Source organism: Chamaea fasciata, unplaced genomic scaffold, assembly GCF_029207755.1.
Source record: "Chamaea fasciata isolate MVZ Bird 193981 ecotype frontalis unplaced genomic scaffold, bChaFas1.0.hap1 SCAF_4, whole genome shotgun sequence".
In the NCBI taxonomy this organism is placed as follows: domain Eukaryota; kingdom Metazoa; phylum Chordata; class Aves; order Passeriformes; family Sylviidae; genus Chamaea; species Chamaea fasciata.
Window position 1 is genome coordinate 18,280,080 of NW_027094089.1, and position 25,680 is coordinate 18,305,759.

Below are 25,680 nucleotides of genomic sequence, written 5' to 3' on the forward strand. Positions count from 1 at the left end.
AAATTTCACAAGGGGCAGAGAGGCTCCTTGGAAAAACATGCCTGCCCTATGCACAGTTGCGACCCTTTCCCCTCAGTTTCACACAGGGCACTGTACTATGTCTATGATGATGCTAAAAGAAGGATTTTCAGGCCTCAGATTCTCCCCATAATCCAACCTAGCGTACCAGCACTGGAGTAAAGCAGGACTGAATAAATATATGGCTCAAGATTAGGATCAAAGCTACTGAATGAAGACATTACAATACAATGTAGACACTACTACAACAATACAATGATTATTGGCCCACGGACAGCTAATTCTAGAAAGTAAGTTTATTCTCCTTTTTGTAGTGATTCCAAGAACAGACATTATTTTATTGTGAGAGAAAACACAGCCATGTTGGAACAGCTGAGTCTTTGGCCAAGAGCTTCAGCAAGCAAATAGTGCAAACACATATTTATTAATGAGAACAACAGAAATTCACTCAAGAGAACATGCTGAAATAGAATGCTCCATAAAGTTTTATAGAACAATAGACTGGAGACTAAGCTGTACTGTACTGATCAGAAAAGCATGAAGGCACAAGCTTCACCAGGGTAGAATGACCTGTTACACAGAAATGGCAAGGGAAAACGCATCTCTGCTTCCTCTAGTATATTCTTTGCAGCACTGGTTTTCATTGCTTTGAATTGCAAGAGAAAGATAGAAGGATGAGTTTAAGTGATTTATACCCCTATTAACATCAGTGACTTAAAAATAAAATCAGCAAGCATGAAACATAAATTTAAGTCATTAACTTTCCATTTATGCATTAGTTTTTACTCTGTTAACTGGTCTTTCTTCATTTTTCAGACAAGGTTAACTTTCACTTTGCCACTAAATCTAGACTTATAGCTACTATTTTTGCAACTAGTTTCAGTCAGCAAAGAAATCACCCATTGTTATGTTTATCCAGACTCTGGTGTCACAATAACATGAATCTGATATCCTGCCTCCCCCAATTCCTCCTCTGCTATTGAAACTATGGAATAGAAATTGGAGGTATAGTGCACAAATACAGCTTTTAAAAGGCAATGAGAAGCCTTAAAAAACCCCAAGCCTTAAAAATCCTGCACATTTAAGGTTATAAATTCATTTTGAAGCAATGTGTTGCAAGGTTGATGAAATTTCTGACCACAAATCAACAAGATCTCAGAACTGGTCTCTGCCTGTCTCTTTCACAGGTTGATCTAAAAGAAAAAATGTTTTCTTCCCTTTTCATGTCAATTTCCCAATTGTGAAATTATTATTAATAAACTGAAAATCTTTCTCATGTCCCTGAAGTGAACTACCAAAAGAGCTGCAGTTTTGAATGTTGAACCTAGGCACCAGATATTCAGCTAGTGACTTGTCCAGTTTGCTAGTTGGACCACGAAGTGTGGATGTCCATGGTTCTCTGAATGTTTTCTTTACACAGCAGAAATTTTCTTTCACGCAGGTTGAAATATTTGTCTCAAATCTTTAAAATAGCTGATCACATGTTTAAAATTGAATTCAATTGTGTTAGCCAGTGAATTGCCTGGCAAGTTCCATGTGATTATCTGTTACCTGACGGACATCACTGGGTAGAGACTGCAGCAATAAACAACAGTATCATAACCGAATTGAAGCAGATCTCTCTTTTTCTTCTGAAAAAGTGTGTGTAGTAACTACTATATTCCCTAACTTTGTAGTAGCATTCCCAGAAACCTTCTCTGCACTTTGATATCAGTGTTTCTCTGCTCAACTGTCATTCACACAAGAACTCCAGAAGTGGCTGCTTTAAAGAAAAAGAAAAGTTGGAAACTGTCAAGAGAACAGGCTAACAACTAATCAGACACCTTTGAAGCCTCTCTCTTTGTTTCTAGGGAGCAGAAGTGTGTGTTGTTCAGACTGGTTCAGGACACTTACATATACACCTAACCAGATCCTGCTCTTCTCCAGAAGCAGAAGTAATATTGCTTATTCAAAGAAGAGGTAAAAACAATTTGCACTCTTGAGTGTTTGTATGAAAAACAACACTTTCTGCTTTTGAATTCTGTTCTGCTGACAACCAGGTGTTTAGAAATGCACTGCAAAACAAGTGTCAGAAAACCAGAGTCTTTAATACTTTAACTGATTAAATGACTGATTTACCTCCCCATGAATGTGTCGACAAGAATTTCTCAACGTGTAATTTAAAATAAGGTGGTCAAAAAAGCTGGAAGTTGCTCAAATTTGAAAGCATTCTTTAATGGTGCAATTGCTTTTGGTTTCTAATGTGTTGATTTCTATACCTGTACTGTGAAGGGGCCAGCCTGGGCTGTGCAACCCAACTTCCAGCAACAGGAAAATCAGAGGGGTCTAGCAGAACGTAGAGGCCTCTGTCTCTGAAAATTATGAAAAGGGTGGTAAATTCGTGTTGAATTGTTTATAAAAAGAAGTTTGTGCTGAGAGGACCACCCAAAGTGTTGTATTTAATATTCCCTAAAATGCTCCATTTCACCAGATTTTAGTGGCAGATTTGTGTCTACCAAGGTTTCAGAAGCTCTGACCTTGGAAAAGATTTTACTATTATCGGCTGTGGCTTTCTATCAGAAACCTTGTTAGACATAAATGGCCTCTGGCACTTCTTCATCAGTGCTACTGCTGCCTAATTACAGCTTAATTGCTGTTCCCCATCCCACTGAACACCCAACAAGCTTGTGGCTCCCTCTTCTGTGTGTGTCTGATGGATGAGTTGTTGATTTGCAGTTCTCCAGGGTCTGTTTCCCTCTGCTCTGTTCCACAAGTAGCCTGGGTCCCATCTCAGGTAGTCTCATGACCTGTGTGCTGGTACTTGCTGCCACCAGGTACACCCCGTCACACAAAAATGCCCTCAACAAGCCTCTGTTGGGAAACTGCAATCTTGCCTTAGCTGCTTCACCTCCAGCCTCTACCAGATACACACAAAGCCTGGTGGCTCTCAGAGCAAGGACAAAGAAGCCCGTAATTCAACACAAGCACACCTGGATTTATTCTAGTATTTAAAGTAAGATCTGACCCCATGGCAACCTAAAGTAATGTGGGGGAACAGCAGCAGAAGGGCTGGCAGCAAGAAGGCAACTTAAGACAGGCCTCTTTGGTGATACCTTTGAAAGCAAACTAGCTGATGTGAAGAACCATCACGCAAAGTACTGGCAGCTTGATATTAATCTCAACCAAATCTACTCCCAGGGCAGGAAAACCTCAACTCTCTGCTGAGCACAGTTGCATGGATGTCCAGGAATAAAAAGGCTGTATTGCGGACTTAAGCCTTACAGATTGGCCAGGAAATGACACTGCATGTTCAGTCCTTTGGGGCTACTCGTCCTGAGAAACAAAAACCTGCATTGCAGCTCTAAGCCAGCACTAAGGCACATCCATACTACGATGAATTTGCACCAACTTTTTAGATACCTTTTTTCCATACAACATGCTGACACAGCAACAGTCTAGCAGAGACTTGCTGTATTTTAGCTCACATATTTACTATATTTGATATTACTGACCTGAAACAAGTAATTATTAGAAAAAAAGTCCCGTGTAGTTTCTCCTGTGAATCTATTCCTCCACAATCAGCCGGCAAAAATCTTAAACCACTGTTTGCCCTCTGATTGACTTACCTATTTTATAGACACAGACAAGGCATATTGGTAATTTAAAACTCTGATCTGATGGCTTTCATGGGAGCATTGCTGAGCTCTTCCATTGTTTTCAGTTTTCTTCAGAGCCCAACACAGCATTGCGGCATAGGAGTCATAAAAACACCAAAACCATCTGAAAAATATTTACTGAGTCAAATTATTTCAAGAAAAAGCAGGACAAATACCAGAAGCCATTCCACACAGTTTGCTCATTTTCCCTAGAGCCGCAGGATGCAAAAAATCCTCCACCTGAAACACTTACCAGATAGTTTTTTAAGAGGAAACACAGCAGCGCAGCTGGCAATCCTAATCTGCAAAAACTCTACAGACTGCCCCCTGTAATCACTGCCTTGAACAAATAAGAAAGATGCACAGCTCTATACAATATTCAGTAGCACTTAGAATTTGCTTGGAAATCTAATTACAGTTTAGTTCAGCAAGTAACTGTAAAGGGAAATCACATTTCCTCCTCTATTTCTTAAGCAAAACCACTAGCACCCAAGTTTCCATACTGCAACCCCTGTAGTTACCTACAAAATGCATCCTTTTGGACACATAAAACTGCAGTCAAATAATGAACATCAAATAATCTCTGTCCTGGCTCTTCTTCCACAAGTAAGCTGTCCAGAAGCAGCTGGAATTTTTTAGTAAATGAAGACACAAGTCCAAGAGGAAATACAACCTCTTCACAACGAGCATGCAACTCTTGCATAGCTTAGAGGCAAATCTCTTTCTTTCAAGTGGTTGAAACATTTTCAGTGCTCTGAGGGGCTTGATACTATCCGAATTAGTGCAGTGAAACTGAAAGACAAGTCCACTTAGCTTTGAACAAGTGGACTTTACCTGAGGAATATTTTCATCAAAAAAACACAAAGCTCATCAAAAGCTAAATGACCCAACTTTTGGGGTGGTGACTGCAGTCCTGGAAGGCTTCATGCTGGCATGTCTGGACAGAGATGCTCACCTTAATATTACTTCAGGCATCTCTGCATTATGCTGGAGTCTTGCTGTAGTTACAGGATGGATGCACTCTCAGATATTCCTGGAAGTGGAGAACAGCACCATATCCTCGTTCACTTTCTCATATAGTTGTAACAGGCCACACCAAAAACCAACAGATCACATCATATTCTGTACTGGACAGGAGGTCCCTTCCAGGAAAGAGACTTAAGAAATCCACTAAAATAAAATGACTCACAGGTCATAATGAAAGAAATAGTTCCATCCCAGTTAGCTAAAGGACATGGACAAACCATTCAGTTTTAAGAGAGAAACTGTTATAGAAATAATTTTTGTTTCTGGTAAAGGCATATTCATATACTTCTTGCTTATATAAAAGTTAAAGAATTTCAGAACTGTATGTCCTGTATCAAGTTAGTTTGTAACAACACCCTGTCTGCAGGAACAAGAGGACTGGTGTTCAGGGAGAAGAGAGTATGTGAACCTCACATTTGCAAAAGGCTCTTTCAAAAAGTGGGCCCATGTCGGCTGCTGCCCATCATGCCTCGAGCAAGACCAACCAGAGGCTAGAAAGACAAAAATCAATGCTGCATGATTACATTAGAGATCATCTCTGGTACTCAAGTGTCTAGCTCTCAGGAGCTGTAAGGTTTCCTACACTGTTTCACTGTTGGGATAGAATTACTTTTTCTTTGAGTTGCTTTCATTGGTGAATTTCCACTGCTTCTAGGAGAGTCACGAGCTGCTGAGCACCAAAGGCAAGTTCACATGAACAGTTTATTAATTAAGTCTTTTTTTGCCCTCATCTGTGTTGGTTTCTTAGGAGATGGCAAATACCTCCACAGAGTGACCTGCCAGAACCTCAGACACACTGCTGAAACGTAAACCTCAAATCTATGTTTCACTCTAAAAAACAGAAAATGGGCATTTTGTTTCCAATGTGTTTGCCCTGACCACCCCAGAAAGCAAAGAAAGACTTAAACAGAAAACTTCTTCCACAATGTAAAGACATTTAAAAAATAATCAATTGAGAACAGACATCTAAATCCCTGATCTTGTTAGCATAGTGTCCTCAAAGGGCTGTCAGAACTATCTTTATGTATGAAAAGAAACCTTGTTAGCTGGGAATACTTAAAGATACAGTGGTACAGCACCACAAAATTACCCTGTTCTTAATCAACACTGCATATATAGAAAGTTTAAACCTTACAAAAAACAATCTAGAGGAGCATGACACACTTTCCTGGAAGTCTGGGCAAAAAGTCTCCTGTCTTGACCAGAAAACTTTACTGATTTTGGCTCATCAGGATGTATCTGTGACTCTTACCCACGTTCCACACATTTTGGGACAGAACTGAATGCCCTCAGCACCAGTTGTCCAGGTTCACCCCTTTTTCAAGAGCTCTTTAGTGGAGACAGGTTCACAGACAGAACAGACTCAAACAATTTGGAGAAGAAGGATTTTTGCATTGATTTTATAACTCATCCTTTCGGCAGACCATAGTGGATGGAGCTTTGGCATAGTTTTTAGTTTAAACAGAGAACCACAGAATATACTGAGTAGGAAGGAACCCACACGGATCAACAAGTCCAACTCTTAACTGCTACGTGTGTACCTGTTGTGCCAAAACAGCAGAACAACAGCTTGCAGGAAGGCTTTGCCTTGCATGCCCTGAAGTGCCTGAAGTACTTCAGGATACCCAAACTCGTCAGAGACCGGCAGGTAGCAAAGGAATCACAACACAGGCCTCCCACCATCCGCTGGATAATTAGCCAGATGGCAAGCCTGCAACAAAGCCACCATGAGGCAGTCCACGTTCCTGTTCACTGAACCTTGTAATGCAGCTTAATTTCTCTAATCTAAATACCAAGCCCTGAAAGCTGCTGTATCTCTTGCCCATTTTCTAGATAACATTAGGTATCCAGAAGGGAGCTGTTTGCATTAAAAATAGGATGTGTCACATTAAGTCATTGGCACATTCTGTAAAAGCTGGAGAAAATATTTTTAATAAAGCACTCTAAACAACACTGGCTGTTGTTCTGGCTACTTCTGTAATTCAAGGGGCATTCAGCATAGTAAAGGCTGCCCTGTGGCCGAGTTCTAGTGAGAAAAGTCCAACCTCAGCACCATAAACATTGCTAAATCTATAGAAATCCTTGTCCAGGCTATGAGATGGAGATAAGGACTTCTAAGAGCAACTCCTCTGGCAAATAGAAGGAATCCTTACCAGTTGCTTCACCAGCAGCTTTTAACCCAGCTTTGAACTACAGGTTTGTTTCCAAAAGCTTTAGCTCAAGAGTCCCACAATGTGCAGTGTAATTCAGTTGACACTGGGGCTGGTTGGTGCCCTGTCCTGTGATGTTTCCTGGCATGTACAATCACAAAGTCACTTCTGACTGTAACATTCAAGACTGTGACCATACAACTTGCTGTGGAACAACTGACAGAAGCATGCAGCAATGCAGCATCAGAGGCAAGGTAGATAAGTTTACATATTTGTGAGCTTAAACACATACTGAGGATGTTACAAACCAGCCACTGGAGTGTACATGTACAAACTGGTTTTCATTAAACTGAAATGTCTGTGCACTGTTACTGCTAGCCAATGCACTATGAAACCTTTTCTGTTTCACCAGAGCAATGTTACGCAATATTATTTTTAGATACTGTCACTGACACTTAGAGCTCTAATATTTCATCCACTACAGGTACTGCTGGAAGGGAAACATTTGGTAGCCAACAAAAGTTTGTTGCAGTACCAAAGCCAGCACCTGAGGAAAAACCAGAGCAATGACCAGCATCTCAAGTAGGACTAGGTACATCCTTCTTACCAGAAGTAGTTATTCCAATAACTCAAAGCAACACAAAGGAGTAATTGTCTATGTACTGGCAGCTCTAAGAATCTCAGTCATTCCATGATATCAACCTGATAATAATACTAAGGCAGATTTCAAGGAAAGATGTTGCTCTTCTCACAAACCAACCAGCTGTGGTTTGGAACAAAACGAAAAGGTAAATGTTTCTCATTTATTTTTATTTCTTGACTTCAGAGGCATGAGGGAGACAAAACCAGTGAGAAAAGCTGAAAGACAAACATCTATTCAACATCAAACCATCCATACCACGGAGGAAAGACTCTATAAATATAGTGGTAAAGGCAGAGGTTACTCAGAGTAACATAAAACAATATCAAGGTTAGGAGAATTGGTTACTCATGTTTTTTAGCCCTTCACAGAGCACAACTTAGTGATGCAAGACAGGAAAGAGACCAAACTCAGTAACAAGTAAAATGTCTTTTATGTCCTTACTCAAAGGTATGTAGCCCTTTGAAACGACTTGGGGTTTTGGTTGTTTGATTTGGGTTTTTCAAGGTATACAAAGAGACTGATAGATATTCTGTGTACTGGCAGATGTGCAGGTTTATCAGCAGCTCACTAGCTTTGTAAAACTGAAAATCATTCTGCATTTCAGCCAGGTCTGAAGACAGACCTGCACCTGTGGCAGAGTAAAGCAATACCAAGACATCCCCTGACCTGGAGATAACAGTTCATTAAGAGTCCTTAAGATGTTTTTCTCTCTCTTCACCTCCATTACTGAATGCTTGAGATTTCAGGCACCAATCATCATCCCAGAAGATACCTCTGTTCTCCATTCAGAACTTTTTGATGTACATTCATTGCTTAGCACAACCCTCTGCCCTAAATAAGGTTTTTGCTCTTTTTTGATACACATCCAGTTGAGTTTCAGAGGAACTAATCAGGATACATCAATTAGGCTGAAATAGCTGGACATAGCTAGTGGTTTTCCAGGTGATCTGCCAAACCGAAGGAGGGCCAGGTTTACAGAGCCACTTACTTCACTCCAGCAAGGAGTAAAAGAATTTCAAAATAAACCTCGGTGGTTTGTAAGTCCTCTCCTCACTCTAAGTTAGAGGAATCATCAAGATATATGTAAATATTAACAGGTAGAAACTGGGCATACTCAGGAACTGCTAAATCATGGAGTCATCACAGGTCCACAGAATGGCCTGGGTAGGAAGGGACCTTAAAGATCATCTTGTTCAAACCCTCTGCCCTGGGCAGGGAAACCTTCCACTAGACCAGGTTGCTCAGAGCCCCATCCAACCTGGCCTTGAACACTTTCAGGGATGGGACATCCACAATTTCTCCGGACAATCTGTTTTAGTACCTAACCACAGTACCTAATCACAGCAAAGAATTTCTTCCTAATATCTACTCTAAACCTACTATCCTTCAGTTTGAAGCCATTCATCCTTGTCCTGTCACCACACGCCCCTGTAAGAAGCTCCTCTCCATCATCCTTGAAGGCTCCCTTTAGGTACTGGAAGGCTGAATTAGGTCACCTCAAAGCCCTCCCTTCTCCAAGCTGAACAATCCCAATTCTCTTAGCCTGTCCTTGTATGAGAGGTGCAACAACTCTTTTTTTTTAAGTCTCTGTACTTCCAGGGTTGTTTCTTTTTTTTTTTTTTTAAGTTTCTGCAAGACAAAAGCAAGTAGCTTTAAAATAACTTCAGAAGACATCCATCTGGTTCTTCCAGCCTTTAAGAAGTGTCTAACTTGAACTGTTGACACCATTTAGGAGAGGTCCTATCCATGCATAATTTCTACCCCATCAAGGCCATATCTGTTAGATGCCTCTTGCCTTTTGGAGGAGATTGTACATTCCACCACCACTCAACTGACCATAGCACAGTCCCATCCTTCAGACAGGAACGTTCCTGAAAACCAACCAAGAAGCTCTGGTTTAGTGCTGTGTGTGCTCACCATCCAAGCACTGCCTGCACCATCTGATGCACAGCGAGACTTGAGTTCAGGCAGCGTTTGCTTACAACAGACTTTGGCTTCGAGGCATTAACTGGAGGTCATGCTGACAAATACAGCAAAACTTACTTGGAAACTCAAGGAAAGATGACAGTGGCTTTTGAAAAATCTGACCCAGCAACACAAAATGGCAACTGACAGAACTAATGGAGGATGGATTGAGTAAAGGATGGTATTTCCTCATGCATAACAGTATTCTGAAGTTGATTCTGGTGACAGTGACAGATCTATAAGGACATTCACTGTGCACTGCAATACAGGACAGGCAGCACTACAATGTGCCAGGGAAGCAGCCCCGTCTTTGAAGAACAGGCATAGGTGCATCTAAAAACTGATTTAGACACACTGTGTTCGTTAATCAAAAAAAGAAAAAAGTGAATGAGGACTGCAGAAATTACCAAGATACACATTTGGAAGTGACCACCATTAAACTTCATAGGATTTACCAGTTAAGCTCAATGTGTTGCTTTTATCATCACTGGCAATCAGTAGAATTAAATCCCATGCCCTAATAATGCCCCAGAAAGAGTGCTTCTATTTTTGCATAATAAAGAGGATGGACTGACTTCAGCCTTAAAAAATTAAAGGATTTGTCATGTTTATCAATTAAGACCACAGCCTGAAATACAACTTCAGAGTACTAAGAGAAAGTTCTTCAGCTCCGCCAAACCAAAAGAACAAGTTTGCAATATCAAGGGGATAAAAACTCAGCAAGGGTCTAATACACTTCAGAATATCAAGCCTGGAGTGGTATTTAGCAGAACTGCTTCACCCACGTCTCCTGGCTCTCTGTGTGTCAGCATGTACATGTTACCACTGTTGCAATCGACTGCTGGCAATTCCCTGTGATGTTAATGAGTTCTGAATTTATGCAAAGTCTCTCAGTTGGTGCTTCCGCAACATCTACCAACCAAGGATACCAAGGCAGGACACCTGAGGTAAAAGCATCTAGCTTTCTGGCAGTTATTAATTAATATAGCAAGCCAGACTTTGGTGGCCATTTGAAAATCTTTCAAAACACAAAATGACTGGCCTAAAAAAAGAGTTAACAAAAACACATCATGACCTATTCTGAGGTCCTACATATCTACTGAAAAATCTTTATGACATATTCCTATAATGTGACGAATCTTTCACAAAAGACAAATCAGAAACCAGAAATAAAATGCTTGATCCTCAAAGTAATTAGGATTTGCAAAAAGCTATCAAGGACCTTGTGCAATCAAGTAAATCTGCAATGACAGAATAACGTCACAGCTTTTTTACAGAATTATCCATGGTGATTCAGAATCACAGTCACTGTCAAAAATCCATGGCTTAATAAGAAGAAGGAAATTAGGTGAACCAGCATCAAACACACACCTCTTGTGCCAGTAAAAGCACCTTGTGCCTCTCCAGCCAGGTCCTAGGACATTAGCCAGTAAGCTTCCTGAAAACCAGCACGACTATGCACATTGTATTAAGTATTGATTCAAGGGTTAATCATTCAGATAAGCAAGGAGAAACTTTGGAACTATTGAATCGATACCATGAAATACTGGTTTTCAGATCATAGTTGAATAGAGATGGCACATACATTCTCCATCTCATATGCAGGCCCAACAACCAGGGTCCCAGTCACTGACAAAACCAAGCAGAAAGCACCACTCCTCTAGAAGTCACTACAGAAGCACCTCTAATCTTGTAAGTGCTACCAGTTAAACTTGTGGGACAAACTTTTCTTACTGGGTTGGGCTCCACGAGAAGAAATTTTCTCTGAAAATTCAGGGATTAATCTTTGAGAACTCAGTGTTGCAAATACAGAACCTTAGAGTTAATAAAAACCCTTATCCGACATTTCGCACTGCAGCACAGGGGAACTTCTTTTCTGCAGAAAGCATGAATTATAAATTCTATGTAGCTACATAATCCAAATAAAATATTCTCCCATAACCAGATAATCTCTTTATAATAATTCTTACATGCACAGCATGGATCATCCCAGCTATTTTCACAATCACTTTGCCCTAATTTTTGAAAGAAATACAAGGAATTATTTTCACAGAACTGCTTTTATGATATACTTTCTAAGGTACCAAAGGGTTTGGCTCTGCTGGAAATGAAGAAAACAAGGGGCAGTGTAACATTTTATTTTATCAGAGCAGCAGAGGAATGGCTAATATTTTGCAGCATTCTAGACTGTACGTTCAGGTTTTGCATTAGCCCCCTGAAGTGGCAATTCCTGCCACTTAAACATCAGTACAGATGTGTCACAACATATTTCCATGAAGAGCTGGACTTGCAATACCCATTTCCCCCTAACTGCAGGAATCATAACTGGAAGCTGACCTGACTTTTGACACACACATTAACAGAAATGGAATCAGAAGCCAGCAGTTTCTCCTTGGCTTATCAACTGCCAAGAACTCAATGTGAAGTGCAGCTTTTACACGCTCCAGTGGGCTAGGTGACCTCCATCCTCAGAGCCTGTGAACATGCTGTTCCTGTTACTATTCTCAGAACTGCAATTCCCTTTTTTCCCCCTTATGTAAAGGGAAACTAAGATTAGAGATCTAGACAGACCCACAGGCTCTAAGGAGATTGGTAGGGGCAGAGAGGAATGGTTAAGTCTTTCCCTGGACAACAACACAATTTTCCTTCAAGATGCTTTGAAGTTTTAGAATACTAAGCTTAGAAAAGAAAGCTTTTCCTGCTGTTTCCATATCACATGGATCCTGTGAAGGCCCTACAACACACTTCCATTTGTACCCTATCCACATATTGTCCAGCCTTTCTCAAGGGAGATCATGCTTGGCTTTCTCCTGCTCCACATTTATTCCAGAGACAGATGCTATGAGAAACAAGGTTCAGGCATGTTGCATTGCCTTGTGCTTTCAAAATAATTCCGCATTTGCTACCACTAGGACTCAATGCCACAACTAACAAGACACCAGGTAATTTTAATGACACAGGCTGTATTTATGCTAATCTATTTCGCCTCTGGAACAAAGATGTCCCACAGAACCATTAGTGGAAGTGTTGCTGCAGAGGGGAAGCTGTGCAGTCAGAGCTGGTCCCTGTACTGACGTGGGAGCACTGCACATTTCTCTGGATACCTCAGACCCTTGCTCCAAAGTAGTGTAGTCTGGAAGGCTGAACCTTCACTAGTTCTGTTCAATCAGCATGATCACCCCTTTCCATGCATTGACTGACAAAGCAGTGACTGCAAAATTTGTATGTGGTGCACAGCTGGAGAGTCTGCTCTGGCCATCACAGACAGTGCATTTTTCATTTGCATCACATGTATGCTGTTGGAAAAAAGTCATGCTTTCATACAAAGAAGTATATTGTTTTCAGACATGTCAGCCACAAGATCCTGCCAGACAAACGTTCTGCAATGCTATGTCTGGTTAGGAACATTCCTATTCAATTTTTCATTTCAATTAACAACATGCACCCTGTGCAATGCACACCTCCTTCCCTCCCTCTCCCATTTCTCAGGTGAGTCTGCTGAAACAGCTCCTTGGATGTTCAGGTTCTGCAAACTTCAGAAATTTTTTAGTTTGTCTTTTATTACACATCAAGCTACTTGCAACAATTGACAATGAAACAAGTTTGATATTACAAATTAGGCCCTACAATTGAGTCACAACCAATGAGGATAAGACCCATGAGTATTAAATTACAAGTATTTTCCTCTGCTATGTTAAAACACTACAGATAAATCCCTTTTTAATCAGAGATTTCTAACCAAGCATCCCCAGGTGTTTTTCTGTAGTTCAACCCTTAGCCTGTACTGGTACATATTCCTCACTAGGTGCAGGGCTGTACACTTACCTTTGTTGCACTTCGTCACTTCATTTGAATGCCCTTACCTTCTCTTCTCCAACAGGTATTAGACCTACACGCTTCAACAACCTCCAAGAAATTGCTTTCCTAGAACTAGCTGGCTCAAAACATTGGAAGTCCCATCTGCTTCCCTTGTCCTATCATTAGTCTGCTGTAAGGCTGGTTCATCAGCCAAAGAGTGAAACGGGAACAATTAATTGTCTCGGGACATGACTTAAGCAATACTAATGAAAGAGCTTAGGCAAGTGTAAATGAATCTCTTCTGAATTTACAAACGTGTGTCTAACCAACAGGTCCTTTTTCAACACTCCTGTACACTGCCAATGCGCTCTTTTGCAGAAACTGCAGTGCTTCCTCACTTTTAAGGGAAAAAGCAACAGTTTCTTAAGTCTGAGAATGCTACCACAGAGATGAGCACAGAAACTCAAAAAATGTCAAATTACCTTAGTTAACTATGCAAAAAAAGTGAAATGACAAACTGATGAAGACACAAATATAACTGCATCTAAGGCAGCTAAAGATACTTCGTCCACCAGGTAAAAAAGATCTACTGGCCAACTGTAAGACATCTGTTTGAAAGAAAGGAGGGTGAGAGACCACCACCAAAACATGCTATCTCATCCCAGCTAAAAATCTCTTCCAATGCCTGTGGCAAACTTGATGAAAAAACAGAAACCACCACGCCCAAAATTCAGTGGGGGATAGGGAAGGAAAAAGGAATTAGACCAGCATAAGCAACTCTGACATTGATACAAGAACCAAGATTGATTTTCACCTGGGAACATGTACAGACAAAAACATGAAACAAGAAATAACCTAGGTAAACATTTTGCTTGGATATGGGTGTACCAAATCACTAACCTAAATTCCCATGCAATCAGTAAAATATGCAAGAGAGAAATGATCATTAGAGTATTGCTCTCTGCTTGGCTTAGGAAAAAAGATTGTCTACAGGATTTATAGGATTGAACGCTGCAGAGCCCAAAAGATATGTCCCATATAAATGGAAGTTGTCTCAGAAAGGAAACTGAAAAGAAACTAAGAAAAAACAGTGTCAGACAAGAATGAGTCAAGACACCACACCATGTCCAAGGAGGAACAATCCATGTCTGAAAGTGCTGGATGCTGAATGAACCAGCAGCTACTCCAAAAAGCTCTAACACAGACTATTCTGGAAGCATGCTAAAGAAAGAGCTGAGGTAGGTTTGTTCTATGTGCTTTAGCACTGCACACAGAGTCTAAACAACGTGCTCTGGAAGGCAGATGGTGCTGGGTTACAGGAGTCATTTGGTGGCCAGTTATTTGATAGCCAACAACTTTGTTCTATGCAGTAGAAATTAGCAGGCTGAGGAAGAATTTAAATATGTTTTACCAACGTAACTTCTTCACAGCAGAGGCTGCATCTCCACTAGACAGCTTGCCAGTAGAGCTGGAATACCTTTTTAAGATTAAACCAACAGTACTCTCCCTTTTCACTTCCTATACAGATAGGAAATAAGGTCTTACCCATCTTTAAAAAGCCAGGGTTCTTCCCAACAAAAGCAATATGTGCTACCGTCAACTTTATTAAAAATACACTTTTCTCAGTCCACAACTAAGATGACTGCAACTCACCTAGTAAAAGCACTTGGGATGCAGCCCTAATACTCTGCATGTATTTAGGAGAACATTTCTTTGTAAAGAAGTTTCCTGATGTGGTAAACCTTGCTATCCTGTGAACTGGTGATGGATTGGTGTCCAAAAGATGAGCAGATTTGCTAGCAATTACTCATCAAAATTAAGCAAATTTCCACCTACAATTTCATTCACTCTGACTCAGTAATCTTCAGAAACAAACCAATGAAGCAAACATTTGCTTCTGATTGCTTACCACAAAATGGAGACCAATCCATTGCACAAGATGACATTTTAAAATTCAAAGAATAATTGTCAGACTACAAAGGCTTTGAGAAGAACTGATGAATTTATTAGTGGCAAGTGGCTGCATCACTACAACATCAATTTTATAGTGACAGATACAGAATAACCTTGGGGCAACCTTATACTCAAAATGGCACAAGACTTCACTGAAGATGTATGGCATGTGCAAGTGTAGAGGAAAGAGGGGAAAGTATAGACACATTTCTACAGACTGCCTGTGGAAGGTGACAAATAATTGATCTACATAGAAGCTGAAAGGCAACTACTCTCACCAAGATCTTAAAATGTCTACAAAAACAGGCACACCATTGTCACTGACTGGCTATAAGTCCTGCCATTAGCCAGCTTTTAATTCTCTACCCCACAGATCAAACTGGTGACGGGGTCTCCTCCTCTATCCCTATCAAGTTCAGGGTTCAATTTTGCCAAAAGTAAAACGTACCTCCAGACATGTCAAAGCCCTGTTGGTAAGCTGGAACTTTTCTGGAATGAAGGCTTTCAGAATTTAAGGCATGCCTTGTTCTGCTCTCTCACCCTAGAATTTTGCTCATCTTGTCTCTTTACAGCCCTGCCACTACCTACTGGCAGAGAGACGATAAAGCTACATCAGTAGCAGAAATTGCTGCCTGAGTAGGTATTAGCATCACACTACAGATAACAAGCTCTTGGGAATGATGGTAGGATCCCAAGAGTGGACTGTGCAGATTTAATTGTTTATAGAATTCACTACCCTCTTTTAAATACCTTTCTTCACTCAGGAGGAGGTTTCCAAATATGGCTGACAGAACAACTGTAGTCAGAGCTTGTACAAATAAGTGGAGAAGAAGGAACAATGTTCCTGCAGAGACAGTGCCAGCGAGAACACGCTCCTAAATCCTGACAGGTCATCCTCCATATACAACAGCACATCCCTCACCACCTTCACTTGGGAGCCTGTGCTGGATCTTACTGCTGGAGTTTCAGCCTGGCCTGGGATGGTAATGAAAATATTCCAGTACCTCTGCACCACAGACCTGAGACGGGACAGGGAAGTGACAGGACACAATCCCAATAAACTGAAGTATTCAGGGAGGCAATCTTTAGGCCATTACTATAGATGACATGACAGTGCATCAAAAAAAGCTGTAAAACTAAAAGTAGCACTATCTGAAATCTTTTTCAGGACCCACAGTACTGCAACATTACAAATCTCATGTACTGTAGGCATTTACAAAACCCAGCTGTGTAACCCCTGGGCAACATTACAATGAATATATATAAGGATGACATTTTCATTTTAGAAGCTTTTTCCTTCTAGAAAGATGAGGGTTTTGTGTATGTGCACTATAGACCTAATGTTATATTAGCATACTATTTATAAGCCCTACAGATATAGGTTTTCTTTTTGCTTCAGTTACTTTTGGTTTTCTGTTCTTAGTTTTTCCTCATTTTACGGAGAGATCTTACCATGCAGCACAACTTTCTTAAGGTGAGATAGGCAGTATTTTGCAGAAATAAAGAATGCAGATTTTGTAAGCATGCTGAGCACTCATACTCTCTGCTGACTAAAATTACAGTTTGTTTTTTAGAAGCTAAGTATCTGGTAAATAATATAATTTATTTTTATAAATAAATTATAGATAGGCAATATTTTGCAGAAATAAAGAATGCAGATTTTGTAAGCATGCTGAGCACTCATACTCTCTGCTGACTAAAATTACAGTTTGTTTTTTAAAAGCTAAGTATCTGGTAAATAATATAATTTATTTTTATTCCCTTCTCATGTTATAAAACAAAGCTGTAAATAAATGTGTCTTCTGTACCTTCAAATCTTCTGAAAAATTTTACACTTTCAGGACTGGTGCAGATTTGGCATCTCAGCTGAAGAGCCAGCAGTATCACTGTAGGATTTGGCTGAACAAAATCCTTAGTTTGGCTGTCATCATCATAACTAGAGCTCCCAGCCTGAGGCCCCTGTTGGCAAGAAATCAGGGCAGGCACAATGCTTCAGACCGAGATATAGGAACCACCAGCCCAATTCATCTGGAAAGAACTCCCATTTTTCATGTGGGCTGGAAACTGGGAAACTAAAATACTGCATTCTTGCTGTTTTCAGAAAGTGAGACAAAGTCTTAGAAGTTTGTGTCAAGGCTCCACTGAAGCTGCTGTACTTTGACAGATGCATTCTGAGGAAAAGTGGTACTGATGCCATGTAAGCAAAAGCTCTTTTACTCTACTTTTATTTTTGTGCCAAGAACAGAAACTGCCTGTGTCGGTCTATGGGAGCAATGTGTGATCCAACACTGTCACCTGTCAGGATGCCATCACATGCCAGCCAGGGGTTGGTGCATGCTATAGACATGGGTTCGGGAGGCATCCATGCTCCAGCAGACTCAAGATACAACTCCACTGCACTATGCTCAGTACCTTTCATTTTAACAAATATACCAAGGGTTTGGCAAGAGTTTAGGTAACAATTCAAAACACAGATTTAAAAATCTGTGTGGTGAGAGTGTGTTGCGACACTTTAGTGCAGTAGAAAAGATGGCTCTGCACACAACTACAGGGCCAGCCATTCTTATTTCAAAGGGAATTTTACTTCTTTTTCATCTACAGCATCCTCACTGTGCAAGTTTTCCTTTATTTCTTTTCCCCTTTAATATCCACCACTGCAATAAGAATTTTCTGTTAGGAAACCTTCCCAGCAAAAACCTTGGAAGAAAACATATCATCACGACAAATGCACCACCACCAACAGGCTGGGAAAAATTGACTAGTTGGAAGTTAAGATATCAAACATCAACTCCATCAGACAAGAGAGCTATCTACCAAGTGTAGGTGTCCCAGAAACAATGCATTTCAGGCTGCATCACATCCCTGCAAACTCTCAATTGATTTTTTTTGGAAATAACTCACTACCCAGCAGCTAAAGAAGATCCCTTCTGTGAGTGTAGAAGGATCACAATAGGCTGAGTTGGAAATTAACATAATCTAAGCAGAACAGAGTTCCTGCAGTTGAGCTTCCATCATATGGATAAGGATGACGTGACAATAAGCATTAGGAGTAAACAAAACATGCTGTAAGTTAGTTTGCATTAATTTGAAAAGGCAGACATTTTTAGAATAGAAGCCAAATGTGACCATCATATAAGAATAGAAAAGTGGATCAGAACAAATAATGCCATTTTCACGGACAGGCACAACATGGATGTGACCAAGTGCCACCCAGTTACCACCCTGTCCTCTCTTCCAGGGTGAAAATGTACAGAAATGTACCACAATATCAAAATATGCAGAATAATGTATCTCTCCAAGATTTGAAACACTGGGCCTCATCCTATCTGACAACTGGATGATGTTTAACCAGACTAAACCAGTTTAGCAGGTACTGTATGCCATCTTGTCCATCTGCACATAGCAACTCTGTCTCATTAAGTTTTGTGCTGAACCTCTCCTTTGGGTCTGCATCAGTTACCCAGCAGTCCTCAAAACACATTTCTAGAGGACACAAAAATGTCAAGCCAGCTTGTCTGACTTCACAGTGCATATCCAAACAAGCTGGAAAGCGGAAGAAAATGGCCACCCACCTTACTAACTTCAGATCTCTGCATCCAATGTGAAGTGTTGACAGACCTGGCCAACATGCAACCTGCACACCAAACGCTGCTCAGCTCTGCAACATAATCCCTATCCAACTTGTTATCAGCAGAGAGAAATTTGCAGGAACCAGGGATCCTGGTAGGCTTTGTCCAGCCTGTACGAGTTGGGTGCTGCCCTTAGCCTGCAATGGGAAGCCAACGCAGACATTGGTGGGACAAGGCTGTCAAAGAGACAATGTTCCCCAACCAGACACATTAGTGTGTCTGGTTGGGGAACATTTTGCAAAACTAAGTTCTTTAAGCTTAAAAGAACTTAGTTCCGCAAAAAGCCATGTCAGGTTCTTTATCCCTGCTCTGTAAAGAAAGCACTGGTTATCATCAGGATGTACAGTCAGTAGACACCAGATATTAATGCACCATTACCCCTGACAGACAGCTGATCAATAAATAGTGCAAGTGTCAGCAGCAGTCCTGGAGGGTGGAAGGGCTCAGAAATGTTTCAGACTGCTTTCTAAGAAAGGTATAGCTGCTACATGCTGAAGAGAAGCCAATTTTAATTTTGAAGATGGGCAGATCAGCAGGCCTGTCAGATGGTTACCAGCCAGATCAGCAGCAGCTGTCCTGGAGTTCAGTACAAAGACATCCAAAGCTAAGATGACACATTATCCGTCAGATGAACAGACATTCAAAAGGCATGCATGCTAGTCAACAACACAGAGGTCAGGATTTTGAGCAAAGCTGAGCTTCACAAACCTCATTTCAGGACCTGTCACACACTGGCCAGCACTGAGAGGGAACAGTGCTTTCCTGGGACACCCTGTTCCCATTGGAATAGGATGAAAAAATATTTCATTTAGTGTATACTCTATAAATCAAGAAAGGGACTTTTTCTTCATTTGCTTTTAGCAGGCAATAATGTTTAGAAACGTTTTTTAATATATAGCTTCAGTGGCAAGTCACAATGATTTTTAGGTAGCATGTGAAAAACAAACATTTACTTCAGACTTCTGGATGTGGAAAAGAGTGAGTTTCATCTCTCCCTAAGATCATTGGAACTGAAAGCTTTAAAACTGGGAAGAAGACAGTAAGTCCTGAGTTGATAAGATTATTCTGTACTTTTTTGCTGATTTTGACAGGGATAATGCTCATTTTCTTCACAGTAGCTACTATGGGGCCGTGTTTTGGATTTGTGCTGAAAACAGTGTTGATGACACAGGGACATTTTGGGTATTGCAGAATCAAGGCCTCTTCTGCTTCTCGCCCCACCCCACCAGTCAGAAGCTGGGGGGTGCACAAGAGGTTGGGAAGGCACACAGATGGGAGAGCTGACCCCAACTGGCCACAGGGCTATTCCATACCATATGCTCAGCACATAAAGCTGGGGCAAGATGTAGGACAATGGGAGATGTTGGGAGTGATGGTATTTGTCTGCCCAAGTATTCATTACGTGTAATAGAGCCCTCCCTTTTTCTCTGGGCATGGCTGAACACCTGCCGGCCCAAAGGAAATGGTGAATGAATTCCTTGTTTTGCTTTGCTTATGTGCATGGTTTTAGCTTTACTTATTAAAGTGCCTTCATTTCAACCCACAAGTTTTCTCTCTTCCACTTGTCTGATTCTCTCCCTCATCCTGATATGGGACGGAAGTGAGCAAGAGGTTTTGAGTGATTTATTTGTTAACTGGGTGTAAACTGGAACTTTAAAAGTACAGAATGGTAGGGAGAGTGACAGACCAATGGTAACTGTAATGGCATAATGCAGTAGTATTGGCAAGAACTGTGTTACCCAAGCAAATTAGCATGATAAACCCCAGACTTGCAAGGATTCTTGCAAGTATCCAGTCTCTATCTGCAAAGTACAGACCAGGAGCTACAAAGCAGAGGAAAGCACTAGAAATTCTGGACCAAACTTGCCACATCCCGCTTCTGAGACCATTGTCAACATTTCCATGCCTGTAGAAAGACCCTATATACCCAGTCACAGCAATTTTGTGTATAGACCCCCAAACACTCAAGACCCCCAAAACCACAAGGTTTCACTATGAGCTCCAGAAGTTAGAAAAGAACTGAAATCCTGAAGCACAGATTCAGAATATTCTTTTAATTCAAATGTTAAAGCCCTTTGTGAAAATTTTCTAATTCTTCCATGTTGAAGGAAACTGTTTCCTAAGCTTAGTATCGCTGCTGCTCAACCCACCACCATCCTATCCTGACACAACTGGGTTGGACCAGAGAAGCTCTTTGGATTCTGCCTGGTTCATGATCATGCAAACATGCTTGTATCAGCAAATTCCACTCTTCCACTATCATCATGGAGTTTCTAGAAAACACTTAGGAGTATGGTTTTGTCTGGCAGCAGCTTTTTCAAACTTGCTACTTTTACTACTATGCCTGCAATAAAACAAATAAAGATGGCCATTCTTGTCACATTTGTTGTGTCTTCTATATAAAAACCACCAACAATAACTAGGGAATGCAACAAGCCCATATCAGCCTCTATGGACAGTTTTTTGCCCTACCACAAAGGTTTGAAGCCAAAGAAACTACACTGAAAAAACCCAAACCAAAACCAAACCAAAACAAAAACCCCCACAAAACAACAAACAAAAAAAACCCCCAAAACAAAAACAACCAAACCCGGAATGAAACCCAAACTAAGCATATTTTCAGAATTTATCAACATTCCCAGAATAAGAGAAATGTTTTTCTTGCCACTGAGGAATAATTTGAATCTGCAGACCTTGTAGAGCTTTCCTGTTCACAAGACATTTATTGTGCTCTCAACTTCTCACAAACAGTAGCTGCAGCAAGGAACAGAGGTTGTGTTTACATCAACTCTAAATAATGTATGGTTTGATAGATGAGAAATCTCAGAAGTGCTTCAGTGCTAGCATAAACCTGGCAATAACCTATCCTCACCCACTGCCAAAAGAACTATGCAAGTATTTCATTAAAGTTCTTTCCACCTTCCCAAACAATTCATAGGCCTGTCTCACACAATCAGATGCTGAGATGGGAACTGCTTTCTCCAGGTCCCAAAATGAATCAACACCTTGAGCTAGCAAGCCCGTTATCCAGCTTTCACTTTAATGCCAAGATGAACAGTATTTCAACAGGTCCCAGGTTACTAATAATGCACCTCCAGGCAGAGACTGAGGAAGACGGGAATAAAGAGAGGGGAACACACAACAGAACCTCTTCCAGGTAGAAAACAGAAATGGGCAAACACATTCAGGAGTCCTGTGGCAGGCAGATGGGGCACAAACAAGCCTGTAGCATTGGAACAATGCAGCCACATGCTCAGAAGAAGTCTTGCATTACTTGATGATGGTCTAGCATCTCCCCTGGCTGCCAGCCAGCTGGCCTTCCTTCGTAACTCATTTCAGAAGCTATCAAAAGCCCAGGACCACTCTACCCGCCCACTTATGCATCTGCAAAGTCCTGTGAGTGTGCAGACTTCCTTCTCTGCAAAGATTCCCCAGAGTCCCATGTAGTAGTGTAACCATTATGTCGGGCTCTTCAGAGCTCATTAATTGAGTATAATTGTGTCTATTATGTGAAAAAGCATCCTGATATGAAAAACATATGCCATGGCGCAACATCAAACCCTCACAGATTTCTTTTCTTACACAAATAATTTTATGTGAGTAAAGCTAATTTGACAGAGATGTTTCTTTGCAGAACACCTGGACTTTACACAAGATAAACACCTCCCCACTGCAGCTTAGTGTCGAGAACAGGCTATAAAACCATCCTCGGAGAAGGTGTAACTTCACACCCACCCCGTGCAGCTCTGCTGTCCCCGGGGAGCATCTCCCCGCAGCTCCCAGCCCGGGCTGGGCACAAACACCGCCCGATTCCTCCTTAGACCTCACCTATCAGGTAGAAGTCAATTAAAAGCCCATCCGTCCTCAGCGCGTACAACCGGGCTCCCCAGCCCCCCGTCGCTTCCCCCTTGTCCCCGGGCAATTCCCGTACCCGACGGCGGGAGAACACCCCGGGATGCGTTTCCATCGCGGCAGGAGCGGAGCCGCCCGCCCCCGCCCGCCTCTGCTACCGACGGCGCTCGGGGACACACCGGGGGAGGAGGAGGACAACGAGGACGAGAAGAGAACAGGGGGCAAGATAAGAGGATGGCCGGGGATGACACAGCAGCGGCCCCGGCCCTGCCGCCGGGGATGGCGGCGGCGGCAGCGCCCAGGACACACCGTTATATAACGGCGACACCGCCGCGCCTGCAGCGCCGACACCCGAGGGCTTGTGAGCGACCCCCTCGGCACCGGGGTAATTTCACCCCGGGCACAGCGCGGCCCCGCCCGCCCGCCCCTCACCAGCGGCTGCATCTCGGCGCGCACGGCGGGCACCTGGAACCGGTCTATCTCCTCCATCATCTTGGCGGCGGCGCCGAAGGCGGCGGGCGGAGCGCGGGGAGCAGGGCGGGCGGGCGCGGGCGGCTCTTCAGGCGCCGAGAGGGGACAGCGACAGCGACAATGACAACGACACCGCCCGCGGCTGCGGCTGCCTCATCGCCGCCGCCGCCGCCGTGACTCAGCCGCTTCCGGGTCCGGCCTCCGCCCCGCCCCGAACTGAATATTCATGAAGGGCGGGGCCCACTGTCCCTCACGCGGGGCCCGGATGCAGGGTTCCGTTGCCCCCGCCTCTTTTGAATATTCATGACGGGCGACAGCGCCGTCATCAGTGACCGAACGGTGGTCTCCCTGTGGCCCCGCTTTTTTGCATATTCATTTAGGGCGTGACCACTGCTACTAGTTTTGTGCCTGGTCGTTCCGTTTCCCGAGACCCGCCCCGTTATTGAATATTCATTTAGGAGGCGGGGCCTCGATCACCAGGTCGAGGCCCAGTTGCTGCGTTCGTCGTGACCTGGCCCCTATTTGAATATTCATCAAGGGGCGGGGGCACCTGTCACTGTTCGGAGCGGCAGCTGGAACGTACCAGTCCCTTCCTTCGGGGGAGGGCGGGGGGGTTGGGGGAACGGCCGGGTCCACCCGCTGCTTCCGGCGCGTTGCCATGGCTGCCGCGATCAACTTCCGGCGTGTCGGGTGGGCGAGGGATTGAGGCGACGAGTGGCCGCTGCAGTGAGGGACGGCCATGGCCGCCAAGGCAGCCGACAAGAGCCGTCAGGTAAGGGCTTGCCGCACTCCTGTGGTGGCACCGCCGTGGTGACGCCACCGCATGCACCGTGACGTCACACGCGAAGGGCGTCACCGCGGCGTTACGCGAGCGGCGGCGGCCCACCATGGGGAACGTCGCTGTGCAGCGCCGCTGTGACTCTGTTGCCCTCGGCTCCTGCTCTGAGCTCTATCCTTTGATGTGACACGGTGGTGACGTCGCTATTCCCTAAACCGCCACCCGTGACGTCACAGTGTGCAGCGCAGATACTTCTCTCCGGGTTCACAGAATCACAGGATCGTTCCGGTTGGAAGGGACCCCCCGGAGATCATCCCAACCCCTCTACCAAAGCAGGGACACCTGGAGAAGGTGACACAGGAGCACATCCAGGTGGTGTTTGGTTGTCTTCAGAGAGGAGAGTCCAGGACCTCCCTGTGCAGCTGTTGCAGTGCTCTGCCACCCTCAGCAGAATAAAGAAGTTCTTCCTCAAGTTGAGGTGGAGCTTCTTGTGTTTTAGTTTATGGACACTGCTCCTTGTGCTGTCACTGGATACCACTGAAAACAGTCTGGCACAATCCCCTTCACACCAACCTTTGATATATTTATGTGCATTATTGAGATCCCGTCTCAGTCTTCTCTAGATTGAACAGGGACAGCAGTGCATGAGGACATGCAGTGTCTACTCATAAAATAGATGTTTCCAACCCCAAACCATCTTTGGCCTCTGCTTTACCCTCTCCAGGAGCTCCTTGTTTTCCTTGTGTTGAGGAGCCCAGAACAGGACACAGCACTCCAGATGTGGCCTCAGCTAGGACCCAGTGGAGGTGTGGGATCATCTTCCTTGACTTGCTGGCCACAGTTTTCCCGATGCACCAGGGTACCATTGGCAGCATGAGCACACTGTGGGCTCATAGTCACCTTGTCACCTGCCAATTTACACCCAGGTCCTACAAAGCAGAGCTGAGGGGTTGAAGTGAGAACTTAAGTTGCCCCACACATCTGTAACCCACGGGGGTGGGTGTGGGAGTGCAGCCAGCACAGCCCCTATTGGCCTTGTTGAGTCCTGGCTGCATCATATTGTGTCACACTGTCCCTTCAGCTGCCTGTGACACCCTGAGAGTTCTGTGGCATTTCACAGAATTCTGTAGCATTACGCAGCTATTCAAAGCAGCCTGTCCCAAAGCTGCAGCACCCCTCACTCTGTCACCACGCTGTTCAATCCCATGATACTACAAAGTCCTCAGACATGATTGTCGGGCCATTTCATCATGCTTCCATTATGCAACACCCCTTCCAAGGCAGGTTCTAATGCACTTAAGGTGTCTCCAGCCTGCCTGAGGATCTCCTGAGCATACAGAATAAAATCATTTTTGTTACAAAATTTTAAAAAATTTCTTTTAGTTGTACCCAGCTATAAGTTTTGTCTCTTTCCTTTTGCTTTGCTATTTGGTCTTTGCTCAGCTCAAGCAGTGAAGAGGAATCATTTGCTACCCTTCCTGGCCCTAACCCTAAAGTGCAGCGGGGTCTGTGTCTGTGAGACCTCACTGTAATCCTTAAGGGTCTGTGTGGACATGTTTGCGTGCATCTTCTTTTAGGATGAAAAACTCAGATTAATTTGATTTATTCTTGGGTTTTGTCTGCTACTGGAGTATCAAAGTTTTTGATTTAAGAGCAGATGATGGTCTGGCCTGGCTAACCCTTTTGTTTACATGTTTAGATCAATCCCAGTGTACTTGATGTTAGGGTTGGTGGGAGGAGGGTTAGCAGGCATGTAAGCAAG

At 43.0% G+C, this 25,680-nt stretch overlaps 2 protein-coding genes across 4 annotated transcripts in view; one reads left to right on the forward strand and one right to left on the reverse strand.

Annotated features, from left to right (window-relative positions):
• FAM219A (family with sequence similarity 219 member A) overlaps window positions 1-23,324 on the reverse strand; it is a 99,844-nt gene extending 76,520 nt beyond the window's left edge. For 2 of the 3 annotated variants that reach the window (XM_066180938.1, XM_066180936.1), the window contains exon 1: window positions 23,102-23,324. In XM_066180938.1, the coding sequence (XP_066037035.1) occupies window positions 23,102-23,161 (60 nt within the window). In that variant the 5' untranslated portion in view covers window positions 23,162-23,324. The remainder of the gene's footprint in view (window positions 1-23,101) is intronic. The other variant, XM_066180939.1, reaches the window with a different exon arrangement.
• Window positions 23,325-23,815: 491 nt separating this feature from the next.
• The window catches only part of DNAI1 (dynein axonemal intermediate chain 1), a 140,681-nt gene continuing 138,816 nt past the window's right edge, over window positions 23,816-25,680 (forward strand). Inside the window, exon 1 of the mRNA XM_066180940.1 lies at window positions 23,816-23,912. Coding sequence (XP_066037037.1) covers window positions 23,880-23,912 — 33 coding nt within the window. The 5' untranslated portion in view covers window positions 23,816-23,879. The remainder of the gene's footprint in view (window positions 23,913-25,680) is intronic.